Here is a 17354-nt window from a genome sequence, read left to right as displayed (position 1 = left end):
ACGTGTTCGGGCCGGCGAATGCCGTGTAACCGGTGTTTCTTGAGCGAGCACATCCGTGAGGGTGCGAAACTGACGAAGCGTGTGGCTGATGCGGGCGTATAAAGCCAGGAGGCATTCCTCTGAGACTGATGCAAGGCCGAATGAAAGCGATCCTAAAAGTACTGGATTTCGGCCAGCCACGGCCAAGACAATATGGAAGCCAATGGTCCGGGGGGACGCCTCACTGTTGTCGTGGGTGGAAGCTGACAGGTTCCATGTCTTGCTTTGACAGGGTGTCTCGGAGCCGCCTTGCAGTGGCGGCAGCAGCAGCAGGAGGTGCAGCCGTTGGGGATGCGTATGCAAGCAGCGCCCATGCAGCCAAGCAGTACACGGAACAGCGTAATGGTTGCCCACCCCCAGGCAAGATGAACTGTCCATCGGATGTGCCGTCGGTTGCAAAGGAGGGTTGGCGTCAAGGATGCTCGGTGGAATGGCGGGAGAGAAAGTGCCGACGTTGAATGGGCGACACGTCTCGCGTGTAGAATGCAGTGAAGCGTGGGCTTTGGCCCCATGACTGCCTCTGGATGAGGCTGAGGGCGAAGGTGGTTCGCCTGGGATGGACCATGGAGATGGGTACCGCTTCCGATACAGCAGGCTGCAATGACTGCCTAGGGCCAGTGTCGAAAATTGCAAGGCGTCCTTTGTTGGACGGGAATCCGCAATGTCGTTGCTTCTGGAATGGCACTGTTGGATCGGCTCTTATTTCCATTTGACGATCTGCCTGCAGGGCAGGCCGTCGGGGAATGACCAACGGCAAGGCGACAGAGGGATGAGTGGGCATATGACCAGGATGCGACTCACAGCTGTGGGGATGCTGCTTGTTTGCAGTAGCAATCCGAGAGAAAGAGATAGTTCAAAGGTTGTGTTCTGATGCAGAGTAAGACAATCGATTGGATTAATGACAGAAGGTTGCGAGCTGGAGCAGGGACATGACAAAAAGCAGATGAAGGCGGGTGCAAGAACCAAAAACAGCAGCCAGGTATTATCACTGGCTGAAGGGCCTTAGTCAGCTGATTTCTGCGGGAGGGTCCATGACGATGGAAGGCAGGCGACCCTGAGCTGCCTGCTGTCACCGTGTGCCTGCCCAATTCTTTCCTCCAGCGCAGGTGCAGGTGCAGGCAACACTGCCCGTGGAGAGGAGAGAACACCCAGCACCCAGAAATGCATCGTACTTTCCATCTAGATGAGAAGGTACGTTCCTTCCGTCCATGTACCTAGCTTCTACCTAGGAAGGAACGTACCTTCCGTGGGAATGTTGTGTAAGAATTTGGTGCAGGTGCCTCCCAGGTGAGAATCCGAGGTAGGAAGCACCTTCAAACTGCCACACCACCACCTGCCCAGGAACAAACCCCGAAACCCAGGCGAACCACCATCTCAGAAATCATATCTCTAGAGGCGCACCTTTGCCTCTGACGCCTTCCTTTTTCCTCTTCCCAATTGGACTTGTTGCATCCATCTTTGCATTTGCATTTAACCATTAACGTCCCCCGTCGTGACCCTCGTCAACACCACTGGCTTCATCGTCATTTCTATCCCCGAGGTATTGGCTCTATTACCGTCCCACGTCGTCCCGACCGTGGTCACCGTCTCCCGTTATTTTGCGGTCGGACACTTCATTTTTCTCTACCACAGCACATTTCTTCTCGTCATCTCGTACTGAGGTCGATCATCATACGTTTTTCACCATGGATACCATCGACGCCGCCACGGAGCGGCAGACGACCGGCCCCGACGCCGTCGACGATGTCGACGCCGGCAAGACCCCTGCCGAGGCCTCCACTTCCCCGCCGAAGCCCAGCATGCCTAAGTCGGACCCTAAGACCACCGATCGCACCGAGACTTCCAAAAAGGGCGATGCGAAGAAACTTAAGACTGATAAGACCAAGTCTAAGAAGCCCAAGAAGTCCGTCTTGGCCGATACGTCCACATCTGCTAGCGACGATAGCGACGATTCCAAGTCAGCCACCAAGGACACCGACTCGTCTGATTCCGATGGCTCGAACGACTCCGCCTCTGAGCCCGACACCAAGCGCAAGGCCAAATCGAAGAAGCAGGTGGCCAAGAAATCCAAGAAGGCGCTCTCCCAACCTAAGAAGACCAAAAAGTCAAAGAAGGTCTCTGGCGATTCGTCTGACTCGGACTCCAGCGACTCCTCCGAATCATCCGAGGACGACGACGATGGATTGACCAAGGTCGCCATGTCTCCACAGCAGTTGCAGGCTTTCCAGCAGTGGTCGCGCACTAACGACACGCTGCCCTACAGCCTTGGTCTCTCAACTGGTGATACACACGCCTACCTGCCTCCTCCGCCTCGGCGCCGCATCGGGGGCGTCGGAAGCGTCCCACGTCGCATGGGTGGCTTTCTGGACGCCGACCCCTTTGATGCCAGTCTGGGCGTCAAGAGAGCTCCCGCATCCTCAAAGAAGCGGAACGGCAAGGTCAAGCTCGACTACAAGCGGGTTGACCAGGTCTGGGATAGCTCCATCCATAACTACAAGCTGCAGGAAACCGCCGAGACCACCACTGACTCCCAGTACGACGGCTTCGTCCTTCAGATCAGACGTACCTTTGACTGGGAGGGCAAGTACAAGACCACCATTGTGGACATCAAGAGCAAGATTCTTCGTGAGTGCCTTCAGGACGTCATCGGCAATATTAAGGGAGTCAGCTTGGTCGACGAGGTGCCCAGAATGGACCCCAATCTTCTTTTCCTGTGAGTATCAATCCACTCGACGCTTCTTGAGCAGAATCTAACAGGCAGCAACAGGTATCTTGAGGATCTTCGTGCCTACAGCAAAAAGCTCAAAAAGCAGGAGCCCAAAAGCTCCGAGAAGAAGGCGCGTAAGAAGCAACAGAAGCACATCGACGACAAGCGGATGCATTTGAAGGTCCTGCTGAAGTACCTCGACAAGGACTACGCTCACATCAAGAAGAGGTATGGTGGCAGCTTCTAATTCCTTCACTGGCGTTGACAACTGTGCAGTCTCTACCCCATGCTCGAGAATGGCCTCATCACCTTCGATCTCCTCTGGGCACTTTTCAAGCCCAACACCCTCGTCTACACAACCACGTATGGCACAGCAGACGAGCCTCGTATCTTTAAGGTTGAACAAACGGAGCGCCACAACACCATGATGAAGGGAGACTTCTACTGGGTCGACGGCAAGGTATGGTCCTCCATTTCACCGGAGCTTCGCTTTCTGACTCGCAGCAGTATTTCGAGTTCGACGGCAAACAGTTCGGCTATGGATCTTTCTCCGAGGAGATTAGCGAGTTCCGCGGAGCCAAGAAGATTACCAGCCTCAAGGCTTACCCTCTTGACTACCACAAGGACAAAGAGACTGTCGTGGCCACCCTCATTGAGCGCGGCAAGAAGTTCGTCAAGCTTGGCGGTGTTCACTACCAAAGTCACGAGGGTCTCGCGTATTATAGGAAGAAGAAGAGCATCATCAAAGTCAACATCAACAGCCGCGTCATGATTGACCCCGCTATCCATCGCCGAATCAATCCCAACTATCAGGTCTCTGCCGTGCGGCCTAAGGATCACGACATCCTGTCGGATGATGAAGCGGAGGACGATGACTCACAGAAGGATTCGGATGAGGCTGGCTGCTGCGACAGTGACAGCGAAGCTTGTGAGAAGATGGTAGTCAAGGTCGTCAAGGACGACAAGGGTAATGCCTGCATGGTTCGCATTCCTAAGTCGGAAGTGGAAGATGAGAATGCCTCTGAGCAGCCTTTGGTGCGTCTGGAGGATGGAGGTGGCAAGAATGAGGGAGACAACAAGACCTCTCCCACATCCCCCAGGAGTACTGAAGATGCCCAGGAGGTTCCTGAGTTCTCAGACGAAGAGTACCTCATTGCATCCCCGGTGGTGCTGGGATTTTCCTTCTCGGAGAAGCTCTGGCTTGAGTTCACTGTGTCCGGCATCAAGGATATCCAGTGGAATGAGAGCGCATACGAGTCCCTTGTGCTCGAGCCGAAGCAAAAAGACATTGTCCAGGTGAGTCCAAGCACATCACCCAGCCAAAGGCTTGTTTCCGTTAACATGAACACAGGCCCTCGTTGAATCTCACAAGTACCACGCCTCCAAGAGCATTGACGATGTCATTCAGGGCAAAGGAAAAGGCCTTGTGGGTAAGTGGCATAGTTGTTTCAGTGCACCTCTTTTGGATTTGAGACTTACAAGCCCCCTTGTAGCTGTCCTCCACGGCCCCCCAGGCACTGGAAAGACCCTCACAGCAGAGGGCATCAGCGAGCTCCTCAAATGCCCGCTTTACATGGTATCTGCAGGAGAGCTCGGCACCGATTCGCGCATTCTGGAGCAAGAGCTCCAAAAGATACTAGATATTTGCCACGCCTGGGGAGCTATCCTTCTTCTTGACGAAGCTGATGTTTTCCTTGAGAAGAGAAACTTGCATGAGATTAGCAGAAATGCGCTTGTCAGCATCTTCCTCCGCCAACTCGAGTACTTCCAAGGCATTTTGTTCTTGACAACGAACCGCGTGGAGGTACGTAAAACATCTTTTCGATGGCTGTTTGTCTCGCACTAACAATGACAGACCTTCGACGACGCTTTCCAGTCCCGAATCCACATTGCTCTTCGGTACGAGAGCCTCACTGTCAAGGCCAAGAAGAAGATTTTCAAGATCTTCATCGAGAGAGTTCGCGTCATGGAGAAGATCGACCTGATGCCCTTCACCGAGGAGGATTACAACGACCTCGCTAAGCATGACCTCAATGGCAGGCAGATCAAGAACACGATCGGAACGGCGCAGGCTTTGGCCGTTAACAGAGGTGAAGCTCTGAGCATGGCCCACATCCGTCAGGTGCTTGATGTCCAGAACAGCTTCGATATTCACCTCAAGGGCGGTACTGGCTACCAAGACGCCCTGCGCAGCTACTACTGATCTGCTGATCTGCTGTTTTTGGAGGAGATTGTTGCGAACTTCGATTACCAACAATTTCCTTGCTTTCTTGCGAAGTTCCAGGCTGCAAGAGGTTGCAGCCACCTCTTGCAGCCAATGGTCACGAATTCCGGGTGTTGTCCACAGCGTACGATAGCTAGCTTGGGTTCCTGATATCAATTTCAAGCGATAATGCTTTCGTAACATGCAGTGGACCATACATTAGGCTCTACCTCAGCCGCATTAAGCACGGGTGATTTCTGTGTAAACCATTGTTCTTCTGTCGGTTCTTTTGTCTCGATCTTATAAGCAAGTCCACTATTTTTCGCCGTCATTCCTTCTGCCCTGGCTTAATAAGTTAAAACTTACAGCTGAAGATTACATCTATCTCAGGGCGTAGTACAAAAGCACAGAAGGGAACACCCACATTGTGCCCCTGGACCCCTCTTTCTGCCCTTCGTCGCATAGAATTGCTTGTGTTTGCCGTGTCGGGACAGGGATGCCGTCAATTTTAGGGCCAGTATCGATATTTTCGACAATGAGGAAGTTCTGAGCCCACCAAGTAGGGGCTTTCACAGGAGGGGAAAAAGCAGTAAAACGGTATACAATAAGACTGAAGATCAAACTCTGCCTGAACCGAGCGAAGAATGGGTCCACAAAAACCACGAGAGAATGGTGTCCTTCATCGAAACGGAGCAGGTCCGGCGGCCCTGGTCTACCGCGGCGGACACGCGGCTGAAGCAGGTCGCTTGAACTTCTCGAAAGACAGCTTCGATCTCGTCTTCCGTGAGCGACTCTCCGGGGGAGGTGGGGTTCATCTTGCGCCAAAGGTGGTTCACTAGAACACCGGCTGTTTCTAGAGCGCTGTTGCCGCCCTGCGCACTGATAGGATGCACCTGTGACGGAGTGCGATGTTGAAGATCTCGAGCGTGTTTGCTAGAGAGAGGCCGGAAATGCTGCCTCCAACGATGATGATCTTGAAGCCCATGGTGTGGATTTCTCTTTTCTGAGAAAATATTGGCGAGTAATGGAAGAAGGCATGAGGGAAGCTAGTGAAATTGGATGGAGATTGTTTAAGCCATGATAGTTTGACTCACAACAAGATAATAGAATCGCTAGTTTGCGTGGATCGGGCGACCTTGGCCGGCCTATATCGTGCGACTGACCTTCGGCATTTTAATTGTTTTAGTGGATGCTACTCCGTTTGAAGATGAGCAGCCCGACCAGCGAGCGCATAGAAGGCGCGGCCAAAAAAGTAAGTGATTAGGCGTGTTCAGATGACTACAACAGTTTCCTCCTTGACTGCTAAAAACTGACTGGCCAACTCTCGGCTTCCTTCTCTGTTATAACGAGACGTGATACCGACTCTTTCATAAACGCCACTTTTTCTCGAAGGCTGTAAGACAAGTACTATGAGACCGCCGAGAGTGTTGTGGCCTATCAGGAGAAAGGTTAGGTCAATTCCTTCACCGAAGTTCATGTCCACGTCGAATCTTATGTGTACATCCTCCCCCCGAAGCTTGAGCTGTTCAGATGAAGCATTCTCTCGGATGATTCGGCCCCTAATTCGAAGGAATGCGCTTGTTATTTGCCCTGTGGGATCTGCTCCCGTGGGTGTGCTTCCTGCGTCCAGTACCACGGCACATCGTTCCGCCAATCTCCGGTGATCAGTTGGGAAGCGAAATGAAAGACGAGTCCTGCGGTTCTTGGAGCCAAACTTTTCTTCTAGCGAGAATGGTGACCAAGACGGCGCCCGGTACTCGGTTGAACGCTGGATCTGGGAAGGTGACAAACCAAGGACTTGCCATACCATAGACTCCAGGATGTATTCGTTCCAGAATCCAGCCAAGTACTTGCCAGCGCCTCGAGACTGCCACAGCTTTGCTAACCCAGAGAGCGCCGGGAGTAAATCTGAATCGTATGATAGATCTCGTGACGAGTATGCTTCCAACAAGCCCAGCCAGAGTTCATGAAGGCTGACTCCGTCCTCCTGGTAACGAAGTAGAAGGAATTGGCCTTTTCTCATGATGCCTGGATGCACGCTGATGTCATCGGTGGTATGATCCATCTCCATGCACTCGCATCTCAGACATTCTGCACATTCCCAGAGCATTTCGCCTTTGGTGAAGTGTACAATCCTTTTGGCCAATATATACTCTTGCAAAGCCCACGCTCGTTGATTGAGTGGAGCGGCGTGCAACAGCCCATGGTGGCGGGTCGCGGAAGAATCGCTCTTTAAACGCCTCTTGTAAATGCGTGAAATGGTGGAGTTTGGGTTTGTGATTTGTCCAATCTCAACTGCGCGGTCTGGATTAAGGTGTGGATGGACGCCTGCGACATCGAGAAACCCTTGGGTGGAATCTTCTGCCTGTGCGGCGGCTATGACGAGGTAGGCATCGCTGTAATAACCGGCCATTTTCGATGACTCTGTTTGCCAATCACAGCTATCATCCTGCACCATGCACAAAGAATCAATCCACAAGTACTGAATACCGAGACTTCGGGTTACAAGAACAGCATCGCGGAAAGTACTCGGCAGCGTACTTAATTCGATGCCCTCCTGGCGTTGTCTGAGATTTGACAGGTTTGTTTCCGGTGGATGTAGATGTTCCGGCCCCCAGCAGTGACTCAAAGCCACGTAGTTGCCGATCTCTTCAGAAGAAACATGAAGAAGAAGCCGAGGGTCAATCTTGTTGCCCACGTCGAGAACACGACGTGGAAGTGCCGCATGTCGTGTGACACAATTGGCATGTCTCGCTTCGCATTCTGTTTCCCAAGCAGCGAGTATTGATTGGTGTTCCTCTCGTCGAGTTGTCATCGGGAATCGTCCATTCTTGATGAAGTCCCAAGCCGGTTTAGGTGCCCCGCTCTGAACGTACAGCTGAATGGTAGGGAGCTCCATTGTCTTGTGCTCACTGCGCTTTTTGAGCCACTTCCATACCTGCTGTATTTGACCAGGATTAGTAAAGCTACAACCGACGTCAATTCTGCCTTTGAGAGGCTTCATATTGCGACAGCAGTGAAATACCACCGCACATTTTTGACAGCCGCGTTTGGCAGCCTCTTCAATTTCGTCAAGATAAGCCCACCCGGAAGCCTTCACGCCGCTTTGGTCAACCCGGCCATCAGCACCTCTACAGACGCCGTCGCATTCGGGTGGAGTTGTAGGCCATGTTATGTCAAAACAATCATCGCTAAGACTCCTTTCCATCTCGAGCTCGAATTGTGTGTTCCAAGAGAAAGAGATACGAAGGGTTCTTGAAGTCTGACCTGCGCATGCAGGTGCAACTAGGTGCGGGTCGACTTTGTGAATTATTTTGAGGTCAGCTTTGGTGGCTATTTCGGTCTCAGCGTTCGAAGGGGTACGGGCCGGCTTAAATAGGTCTCGCTACGACCATGTCGCTTCATGAAGGCTGGGATATTTAGGCAAGCACCCCGGGGCGATGATCTGATAGGATTCCTGCGCGTTTTCATTAGGTGCTTCGCGCCAAACTGCCAGCTCTGTGTGATAGACTTGCAGAATGGCTTTAGCTCCCTCACCTACCGCTGTGCTTGAGTGACACGTCGACAGGCTGCATCGCAAAGAAACGTCCTCTCCACTTACGGTTGGTCAAAAGAGTGCTTCAAGGCGGGGCTGACCCTAGCAAACACGAAGCTAGCTAGCTCGCTACTGCAGTGAAAGCCGCGCGACTACCTAATGGCATACGACCAAGAATAGACAACGTAAGAAAAAGTATTGTGAGCCCCTGGACACCCGCTGGATTGTAAGAGGCGTGAATCTGCGCGGGAGTGCGGGAAGCAAAGTTAGGCATATTGTCTTTAGGCCGTCCACGTTTTGGTTCCATATTCAGTTTCGTATCATGTATTATCGGTAATAACCGAGCCTGCCTAGCAAATTCTATAGCGTCCCAAGAACAGCAACTCCAAAAGCAACCCAAGCCCCCAGATCCACTGTGAGCATCCGTCTCCAGTTCACGACCAACCACTTATCCAGCGCCTCATTCATATCCTCCCCCTCGTTTCCATCCACAAGCGTTTGCACATGCGGCGCGATGAACGGAACATAAGCCAAGTGTCCCAGTGACAGACCCGCGCCCGCGACGTACCACCAAAAGGTGCCCTTGGTTTGAAGCAAGGTCTGGTTCACTTTCAAGTTGGCGAGAGCCGTGCCAGCAGAGACCGCGAGGAAGCTGAGCACGATCGGGAGCCCGCGGGAGAAGAACTCTTTGTAGTAGGGATTTATCAGAGGCTTTGATTGGTTGCGGACTGTGGGATGATTGAACAAGGATAAGAAGAAGTGTTGGTCGTGGGCGTAGAGAAGGGTGCAGGTTGAGGAGAGGAGCGGGGCGAGGAGAAGAGGGGAAGCGCCGGGGTGGAGAATGCGAGAAGCCATGATTGGTTCAGTGGCTGTTGCAGGTTGGAGTGGAAATGGAAGAATTGAAAGTCAGCCTGCGGTACGCTGATGGGGACTGGTTGTTTTAAATGGTTGGTGATTCGGATCGGTGGCTGTGTTTATACTCCGTATGTGGGACGCCCGAATCCTTCGCGGTCCCGGGTCAGGTGGTTCCCCACTTGGTGGTCTGAAGACGGCTTATGTCCGGACGGTAGCCGGGGATTTTCGGGGCCCAGTGTTCGGGGCTGAGTTCAGCGGTCGGATTTGGTCACAGACTGGATGAGACAAAACACCAGCAGGCTCCAGCACAGTTGGGTTTGAATTCCAGAACGTTGGCGAGTCTCAGTCGGAGAACACTGAGATCGAAGATAGTTGCGTCTGTCCACATGGATATCGGATCAAAGCAAGACTGGACCAGCGCGCCTAACAATCCAGATCTACAGAAACCAAATGACTTGATGTTCATTTGTCCTCTTTGTGGCGTCTCTCAGTCATGATTCATTGAGAAGTGCAGGTGTTGGTTCCATCGCGGCCTCCAGCATATGCTGGAGGCCGCCTGGCAACGTTGGTTGGTAGGGTCGCCAAAATGGCCTCTAAAAAGGAAAGTGTATCAAGTATCCGAACAGCCACCCAACTCTAAGTCGTTTGATGAAATCAATCGAAAACCTATAAATGGTGGTTTTTGTCCGCCGTTTGAGTACTTCGTCCTCAGAGAAACCATGCCTCAATCGACTCCGGAACCCGCCGTCATGCAAAGCGACCTAGACCAAATATCTGCCCCCCAGAGAGACATGCCGGAAGACGAGGTAGCTGTTGCTCATCTCTGCGAGATTGCAAATACTCTGAGCGTCAACCCCGACCCTCAAAACGCCGACACAGACACATTTGAGCGCTCAGGCGATATCATCCTTGAGTTTCTCAGTACGAACGTGCCGGAGTTCGCCAGGCTCAGCGCAGTTCGAAAAAAGGTATCACCTGCCTGTTTTCTTCATTTTTTTGGGTTCGCACCTGCTGACAATGTGCTCTTAGGGATGGGAAAATCCAGCCGGCGACACATACTTCCGCAAGCAACGGGAGGCTGCAGACCATGCCGACGAAAAGTTGTCAGCAGTCTTTTACAACATGATGAAAGGCATAGGGACAGAGCTGCACCGAAAGACCCAGGCGTTGAAGATCAAGGGGCCAGCACTGGGACAGAAGCGCATCTTGGACATGTGCATGGCGCCTGGAGGGTTCCTCGCGGTGGCTCTCGAGAAGAATCCAGATGCACACGCTCTTGGGTTTAGTCTCCCCGTCTCGCAGGGCGGGCACAAGCCTTTGCTTCCACCCAGCAGAAACGTGGACGTCAAGTTCATGGACATCACGATGTTGGCGCAGGATATGGGGGTTACAAACATTCCATCAGATCACCCTGACTCTGGCAACTTCATCTCGCAGCAGCTGGGCCCACAAGACAAGTTCCATCTCATCCTCTGTGACGGGCAGGTTCTTCGTCAGCACGGGGAGTTCAGGGCGCAGTACCGAGAAAAATGCGAAGCGCGGCGATTGACGGTCACCCAGCTTGCCATTGGGCTAGAGCACCTTCAGCCGGGCGGCACAATGGTTGTTTTGCTGCACAAGGTTGAAGCATGGGATACCGTACTTCTGTTGCGGGACTTCAGCAAATTCTCAACCGTCCGGCTTTTCAAGCCTTCGAGAAGCCACGTAAAGCGCTCATCATTTTACATGGTTGCGAGCAAAGTCCAGAGTCAGAGCGCGGCGGCTGCTGCGGCTGTCAAGGTGTGGAAGGAGGTCTGGAGGGTTGCTACATTTGATTTGAACGGGGAGATGAAGCATAACTGGCGCGAGGAGGAGCCTAATGCGAAGGAAGTGATTGATGAGTTTGGCGATCAGCTCATCAGGCTGGGCAAAAACATTTGGAAGACTCAGGCTGAGGCGCTGGAGAGGGCTAGTTTCATCAAAGGATGACAATTCCCTTTTCATGCTTTTTGCTAGTTCTTCGTTTTCTTTTATCTTTCTGCAGTGATTTACATGTATGAGACACCCCATAACAAGGTCTTTTTTGCGCTACTAAACATTTTCAACCTCGCACCTCCCATCTTGACATCGACTTGGACTTTGTCGGTGCATTGTCTTGGCGAAACCCAATCTCAGACCTTTTTTTTTGTTTTTTGTACCATTCACTAATCTGTAGTATGCTAGACTCAAAAGCGTCTTCTCATGCCATTGGCTATCAGTAGACGCAGGAGGCCGACTGAATTTTGGGGTCTTTGGGGCAACTGATTGGCTTCATGCATGTAGGCCCAAAGCAGCTCGCTGATCATTTGACGTGCGGCCCCTTTCATCACGGTTTCTTCTGTGACTGTCGGGAGACCAAGGTTTAAATGTCAGACTCTCCTCAATTCTTGATATACTCCAATTTCTTCTGACATGTCAAATGTCGACCTTCTTTCGATGAGTACCACTACTGATAACATAACCAAAGTCGAGATGCCAGCAGAAGAAATGGACAGCGTTCGCATCGCTGCAACCGACTCCGACGACGTGGAACATGGCACTCCTGGTGCTGTCATCGTGCAGTACTTGACCCAGCACTCGCCTGAGTTTGCTGAACTTCGCCGGCTCCGCAAGATTGTACGTTAGTTGCGTTATTACACCGGCTCCCCACGTATCGTTCACTATGATAGCCGCTGACCATCATCATGAGCAGGGATGGGACAGTCCAGCCGGCGATCGCTTCTTTCAACACCAGCGTGCTCGAGCCACCAATCCCGATACAGCTACTGAGTTATCCTTCTACAGGATGATGAAGCGGATTGGCGACGAGATGCAGCGCACCACAGGCGTTCTGAAAATCAAATCTCCGGCCTCAGACTTCCCACAAATACTCGACATGGGAATGGCACCGGGCGGCTTTCTTGCGACCGCCGTGAAGCTGAATCCTGGGGCCAAGGCTGTTGGATTTAGCTTGCCGATTTGTGATGGTGGCTACCGAAGCCTTGTCCCGAAAAGCAAAGACATCGATGTACGATACCTTGACGTGACGATGCTAGCGGCAGACCTCGGCTTTGACAATATCACAGCAGACCATCCAGATGCTGACAAGTTCTTGGCGCGTCAATTCGAACCTGGCCAAAGGTTTGATCTGGTCATTTGCAGCAGTTCAGTCGTGCGCGATCACCAATTGGACGACTACAGGAAAAAGACCGAGCCACGCCGGCTGACGACAAGCCAGCTCGCCTTGGGTCTCGAGCGGCTAAACCCTGGCGGCACAATGATCGTGCTATTTCACAAGGTGGAGGCTTGGACAACGGTACTTCAACTGTACCGGTTCAGCAAGTTCTGTAAGAAGGTGTTTCTGTTCAAACCGACAAAGAGCAATCCAAGCGCTCGTCGTTCTACATGATCGCTACGGACGTGCAGGGCCAAACCCCAGAGGCCGTTCTTGCAATTGAAAGGTGGAAGCAGATTTGGCGAGCTGCTACGCTCGATGTTGAAGGGACCGGGGCAATGTTGCAGGAATTGGACGAAGAGGATCCGTCGCCGGAAGAAATATTACGAGAGTTTGGAGAGGATCTCGTGCGGTTAGGGAAACACGCTTGGTCTATCCAGGCAGACGCTCTCAGGGATGCGCCTTTCATCGCTGGTCACTGATGAATACACTAGAGGGACGAACAGGCGGCGAGGCAGAGTGTGAAATTCATTTATGTAATCAATTCGAAGAACTGCTGCCTTGTGCCCTCTTCGCGTAGATTGCCTACCAACGGAAGGAATTGGGTTCAAGAGTTGCGCGGAGCTATCTTAGTTCGAGCATGTAGTTTTACTGCTTGAGCACAACGTCCTCTAGCACTGGTCGCATCAAATAAGCCCCTGCAAAGAAATATTGACTTGAAGGCCATTAACCTGGGGCAGATTCACAGCCCTTGAAGATTTTGAGGAACAAGCTCCACAATGTATCCATCCTAGCAGTACAGTTAATCATCAGCAGCTGTACCTAATGTGTTTGGTGTATCTCTCAAAATGCGAACAATGGGGACATACCGGGTCCTTGACAAACGCAATCTGCTCGAAGACGTTCTTGTACGCCGAATTGAGATCTCCTAGACCGATACCACGTTCGGCTTCCCATGAACTCAACGGAACATCTTCTCGTGTTGCGCTACCCAAGTCCTTTACCACTTCCACGCCATTGGCCTTCAGGCGCTCAAGTGCAAGTGGGACATCCGGGACGGAGAACCCCAAATGCCCAAGGCCCAGGTTTGGCGGCTGGTTTCCGTTGCTGTAGTACCCTTCAGACTCATTCTCTGAACCGTGGACATGGTACAGCTCGAAGAGTCCCAGTGTGTGTGGAAGCTTGGATACCGTGTCCTCGCGAAATTTTGCAAGGCCGGCGCGGTGCTCGGTTGTTTGCGGGTACCCGAGGTAATAGATGGTGAATGGGCCAGTATTCATGGTGAACACGGTTCGCATGCCCATTAAGTCGATATAGAAGTGCAAAGAACGGGCAGGATCTCTGATGCGAAGCATCATGTGATTGAACTTGTATCCGATAGTCGGGTCGCCTGGTGAGATCGCCGCCTCGTCACCCGCGGTATGTGACGCGTGATCTCCATCCGGAGCGGACTTTGATGTAGATGGCGGTATTGGCTGAGACATGGCGAAGTCTGAATATTTCAAATTGCGATGATGTTCCCAGAACGGAGAATTTCTTGCTGTTAGATGTCCGAAGAGAATAGACGGAGACTGAGGTGGGTGAATTTTTAATTCTGAGCGAGTTTCTGGTGAGAAGGCGCGAACGGAAGGAGCGAGGTCATCTGTGCAAGTCTGGGCCCTCGAGTTTCCTTCAGCGATTGGTCAACGAAACGCGAGAAGGGCACAGAAGGTAGAAGACGGGGATGAAAGGGCTCGAGCAAGAGGGAGGGGGCGGGCGAGGGTAGTAAGGTATGAGCAGTACGGCAAAGGCAGCAGCGACTTTCTCGCTCCAGTAATTTTCGCTAGAGACGCTGAACTCATTATCCAAGATATCTGGTTTACTGAACTTCACTCGTAGAGTATACCATTGATTGCGTCACAGTACCCCATCTCGCTGACTACGTACCCATTTTTACCATCTCCGTAGACTTGAGTAGCCGGTGGGATACGTAGCGCTCCGCCGTTGCACAAATAGTCTGTTACAAATCAAGCGATATTCGGGGTAGCAGTGTTAAACAACTCTCTACCCTCAAGATCCCATACCCGTCAGCAGGGTTATCGTCCATCTATCGATTCAATCTCATTAGTATGCATCTGCACTTATACCTCTATGGATGCCGCTCATTTGTGAGTTCCGAAACACGGTTTAGCCTAAGATTACGACATTTACGAAGTGCAAGGCTGGAGATGTTTGGTGCATGGTCTTTCCAGGGTGATTGCATGATATTTCTACGGAATAGGAAGCTGGTAACAGTCAGTTGCTATGGATTAACTATGCAGTAAGATGCACGTCACTCGCGCTGAACGCATGCAGCTCAAATTGTTGATTTATAGCGTTTGGAACTTTTGTTCGCCGTGCAGCCCGTAGAGTCCAATGTCGCAACTCAGAATATCCCGGCAACAGAAAGTAAGCGCTGAGGCGGCAATCAGCATATACGACTTATTTGTAGAAGGTAGGACTTTCCGGGGTTTATGCAGCGTCTATCAGCATATAAAGCGATTCGTCTTCATGCTCTGCTATGGATCACTAATCCGACGACAACCATAGCTTCCTACAAGTCTTACACACAGAAAATACACGATAGTAGCTACGAAAGAAATCAAGTAGAAATAATCACCGACGGCCTCGTCAACGCCTTCAAAAACGAGCGTTTGCTCATTCGCGCCTTCGACAGCAGCGAGCCCCAGATAAAGTTCATCTACAAGCATATCGAGGCCGACCCTCCTCTCCGCGCTCGCGTAGCTATGGATGCTCAGACCCCAAACCCAAAAGCATGCCGAGGGGGTTGCGGAGGGCCTGACCAAGGCCGTCCTCAGTGTCACACTCTATCTCCCGCCCTGGGACCCGTAGCCGAAAGCGACAATACCACTGAAAGGAAGGATGATAGGAAGGATTACAGCGGCAAGAAAGAGGGAGATCAGCCGATTCCTATCAGGGTCCTGATTTTTGGTTGGGAAAGCGCTGATCAATGGGACCAGACCCATCACCGGTCAACAGCGATGGGGATTAGTCTTGCTGCAGAGTACCAGAATCAGGCCTACGACAGGGAGGTGATCAACTGGGCTCTGGACTGGGCATTCCGGTTCGAGGCATTTCACAGTGTTCGTAACGCGACGTCGTCTTTCAACGAGCGGACGCAGAGCCTGTACTTGAAGTTGGGATTTGTCGAGGAGGGAAGAGATCGAGAGGCGTTTTGGCTTGACCGCAAGTGGCATGATGTGATTCGGTACGGTACGTTGGAGCATGAGTGGAAAGCGTTGCGAGGGTTGTAGTGTCTGGTTAGGACGACTATCGCCCTTGTGGTTTCAATTTATCTCGACATTCAGAATTCTGCACAACACTCATTCCTGTTTTCCAGACATGGTAATTCCCAAAGGTTATTTACCCGGCTGATGTCATTGATGCTCACAGCGAAATTACCGGGAAGATTTGATCATGTACATGCAAAGATGGGGATAAAATTCAACTGGGCGCCATGATGCCCGAGCCAACGGCCAATGCTCGTCACCAGGCCCGCAATATCCTCACTGCCCATCCGCGCACGTGTCGGCCAGCTCCCCGGGCCGACTCACGGCTGCAAGTCAAACCTACAGCATGTGGCTCTAAGCGCCGTCATCCATGACCTCAACCACGAAGACGACCAATGGCGTGCCTGCATTCTGGCCGGAAGTCTAAATAAGCCTTGGGCGTGAGCCGGCTTGGCGCTTCTAGAAGTTCTCCATGCGGTACTGGCACCGTTCATCCCATCATTTGGGCTTTTGACGTTTAACGTGCGGCCCGCCGGTTGACTTGCAATGACAAGAAGCACATTCCCTGCGCAATGGCTTGCCGACTGCTAAGTTTTGCTTTACCGCCGCCGGCGATTAAAACCTTTTCAATCCAGCCTATGGGTGAAACCCCAACGGCAAGGAAACGTTTTGCTACCGCGATTTTTGGGTCTGCCAAGAAAAGGCACGCAGCGACAGCATCACGGAACGCATGCCATCCGAAATCTAAAGACTGGGGTGGTCTGTATACATAAAGGATCATGAAGCCAGCTTCAATCGTAGGAAGCTCTGACCATTTACCGCTATATTTCGTTCACATACTTATGACAGTCTCTTCATTCATTCCAGCCAGATCGTATCATTTACACTAATCATAATGCTGCCCACCAACATCTTCAATTTGGCCACCGCTGGCTTGCTTTCCTCGTTCGTGCCCTTGACCAACGCGGTTCCCACCCACAAAGATGGCGGCCCCCTAGTACCCAACGCCGAGCTGCTGTTCCAGCTCAAGATGACGCTGGGGCAGTCCGTCAACTTTGGCGTTGGCCCACGAGGCAACAGGTTTTCTGACCCGATCACTGGAGGGAATTTCGAAGGGCCGAAGCTCAACGGTATGCAATTCCCTAGCCTTAGCGAATGAGCGTCGGCTGACAGGGTCATCAACAGGTGTCGTGCTTCCCGTCGGTGCCGACTGGGGCCTCCTCGATGGCCGAGGCCAATTCGAGGCAATCACGCTGTTTCAATTCCAAACCAACGACGGCGCCAATATTTTCGTCCGCGCTGAGGGACCTGCACCGAACGGCAAGGGCATCTTGTATCTGACGCTTGAGACCGGTGTCGATGCGTACTACTGGGTCAATCAACTGATGATTGTCGGAGTCACCAATGTCGAGAGAGACCAAGGGTTTGTGACTATCGACGCTTGGGTGTTGTCGCGTGCCGACGCGGACTAGAGTTTCTTGCATATACTGTTCTCTCTATTTCTTTTGGGCTGCTGGTAGGCCCGGTATGTCATTGGCTGTATTTTCTTTCTTTGTGTTTTGCGATAGATGTAG

General features: G+C 52.0%; 7 protein-coding genes and 1 pseudogene across 8 annotated transcripts; 4 read left to right on the top strand and 4 right to left on the bottom strand.

The window, feature by feature from the left end:
* Window positions 1-1724: 1724 nt before the first annotated feature.
* On the top strand, window positions 1725-4949 carry GCG54_00014293 (ATPase family AAA domain-containing protein 3A-like; the record flags this gene model as incomplete). Its single annotated transcript, XM_045414131.1, has 7 exons — window positions 1725-2752; window positions 2807-2974; window positions 3023-3206; window positions 3254-4042; window positions 4098-4176; window positions 4240-4550; window positions 4602-4949. The coding sequence occupies 7 exons, from the start codon at window positions 1725-1727 to the stop codon at window positions 4947-4949; spliced, it is 2907 nt and encodes a 968-aa protein (XP_045261745.1).
* A 617-nt stretch (window positions 4950-5566) lies between these two features.
* GCG54_00014292 (uncharacterized protein) lies at window positions 5567-5934 on the bottom strand (the record flags this gene model as incomplete). Its single annotated transcript, XM_045414130.1, is given in 2 exon segments — window positions 5567-5828; window positions 5843-5934. 2 exon segments carry the CDS (start codon window positions 5932-5934, stop codon window positions 5567-5569), a joined length of 354 nt encoding a protein of 117 aa, XP_045261744.1.
* Window positions 5935-6219: 285 nt separating this feature from the next.
* GCG54_00014291 (uncharacterized protein) lies at window positions 6220-8157 on the bottom strand (the record flags this gene model as incomplete). Its single annotated transcript, XM_045414129.1, has 1 exon — window positions 6220-8157. One exon carries the CDS (start codon window positions 8155-8157, stop codon window positions 6220-6222), a length of 1938 nt encoding a protein of 645 aa, XP_045261743.1.
* Window positions 8158-8844: 687 nt separating this feature from the next.
* GCG54_00014290 (uncharacterized protein) lies at window positions 8845-9339 on the bottom strand (the record flags this gene model as incomplete). Its single annotated transcript, XM_045414128.1, has 1 exon — window positions 8845-9339. One exon carries the CDS (start codon window positions 9337-9339, stop codon window positions 8845-8847), a length of 495 nt encoding a protein of 164 aa, XP_045261742.1.
* Window positions 9340-10058: 719 nt separating this feature from the next.
* Window positions 10059-12993, top strand: GCG54_00014289 (annotated as a pseudogene). The gene is made up of 4 exons: window positions 10059-10295; window positions 10369-11290; window positions 11825-11973; window positions 12050-12993. Coding segments are annotated over exons 1-4 (2252 nt in total).
* A 244-nt stretch (window positions 12994-13237) lies between these two features.
* On the bottom strand, window positions 13238-14046 carry GCG54_00014288 (Lactoylglutathione lyase; the record flags this gene model as incomplete). Its single annotated transcript, XM_045414127.1, has 2 exons — window positions 13238-13333; window positions 13381-14046. Coding segments are annotated over 2 exons (762 nt in total), but the record flags the coding sequence as incomplete, so codon positions are not given.
* Window positions 14047-15531: 1485 nt separating this feature from the next.
* GCG54_00014287 (uncharacterized protein) lies at window positions 15532-15804 on the top strand (the record flags this gene model as incomplete). The annotated part of the gene is made up of 1 exon (XM_045414126.1): window positions 15532-15804. The coding sequence occupies one exon, from the start codon at window positions 15532-15534 to the stop codon at window positions 15802-15804; it is 273 nt and encodes a 90-aa protein (XP_045261740.1).
* An 871-nt stretch (window positions 15805-16675) lies between these two features.
* On the top strand, window positions 16676-17252 carry GCG54_00014286 (uncharacterized protein; the record flags this gene model as incomplete). Its single annotated transcript, XM_045414125.1, has 2 exons — window positions 16676-16910; window positions 16966-17252. The coding sequence occupies 2 exons, from the start codon at window positions 16676-16678 to the stop codon at window positions 17250-17252; spliced, it is 522 nt and encodes a 173-aa protein (XP_045261739.1).
* Window positions 17253-17354: the final 102 nt, after the last annotated feature.

This window comes from Colletotrichum gloeosporioides (assembly GCF_011800055.1).
Source record: "Colletotrichum gloeosporioides strain Lc1 chromosome Unknown consensus_62, whole genome shotgun sequence".
NCBI classification, from domain to species: domain Eukaryota; kingdom Fungi; phylum Ascomycota; class Sordariomycetes; order Glomerellales; family Glomerellaceae; genus Colletotrichum; species Colletotrichum gloeosporioides.
This window is presented reverse-complemented; position numbering and strand designations above follow the sequence as displayed.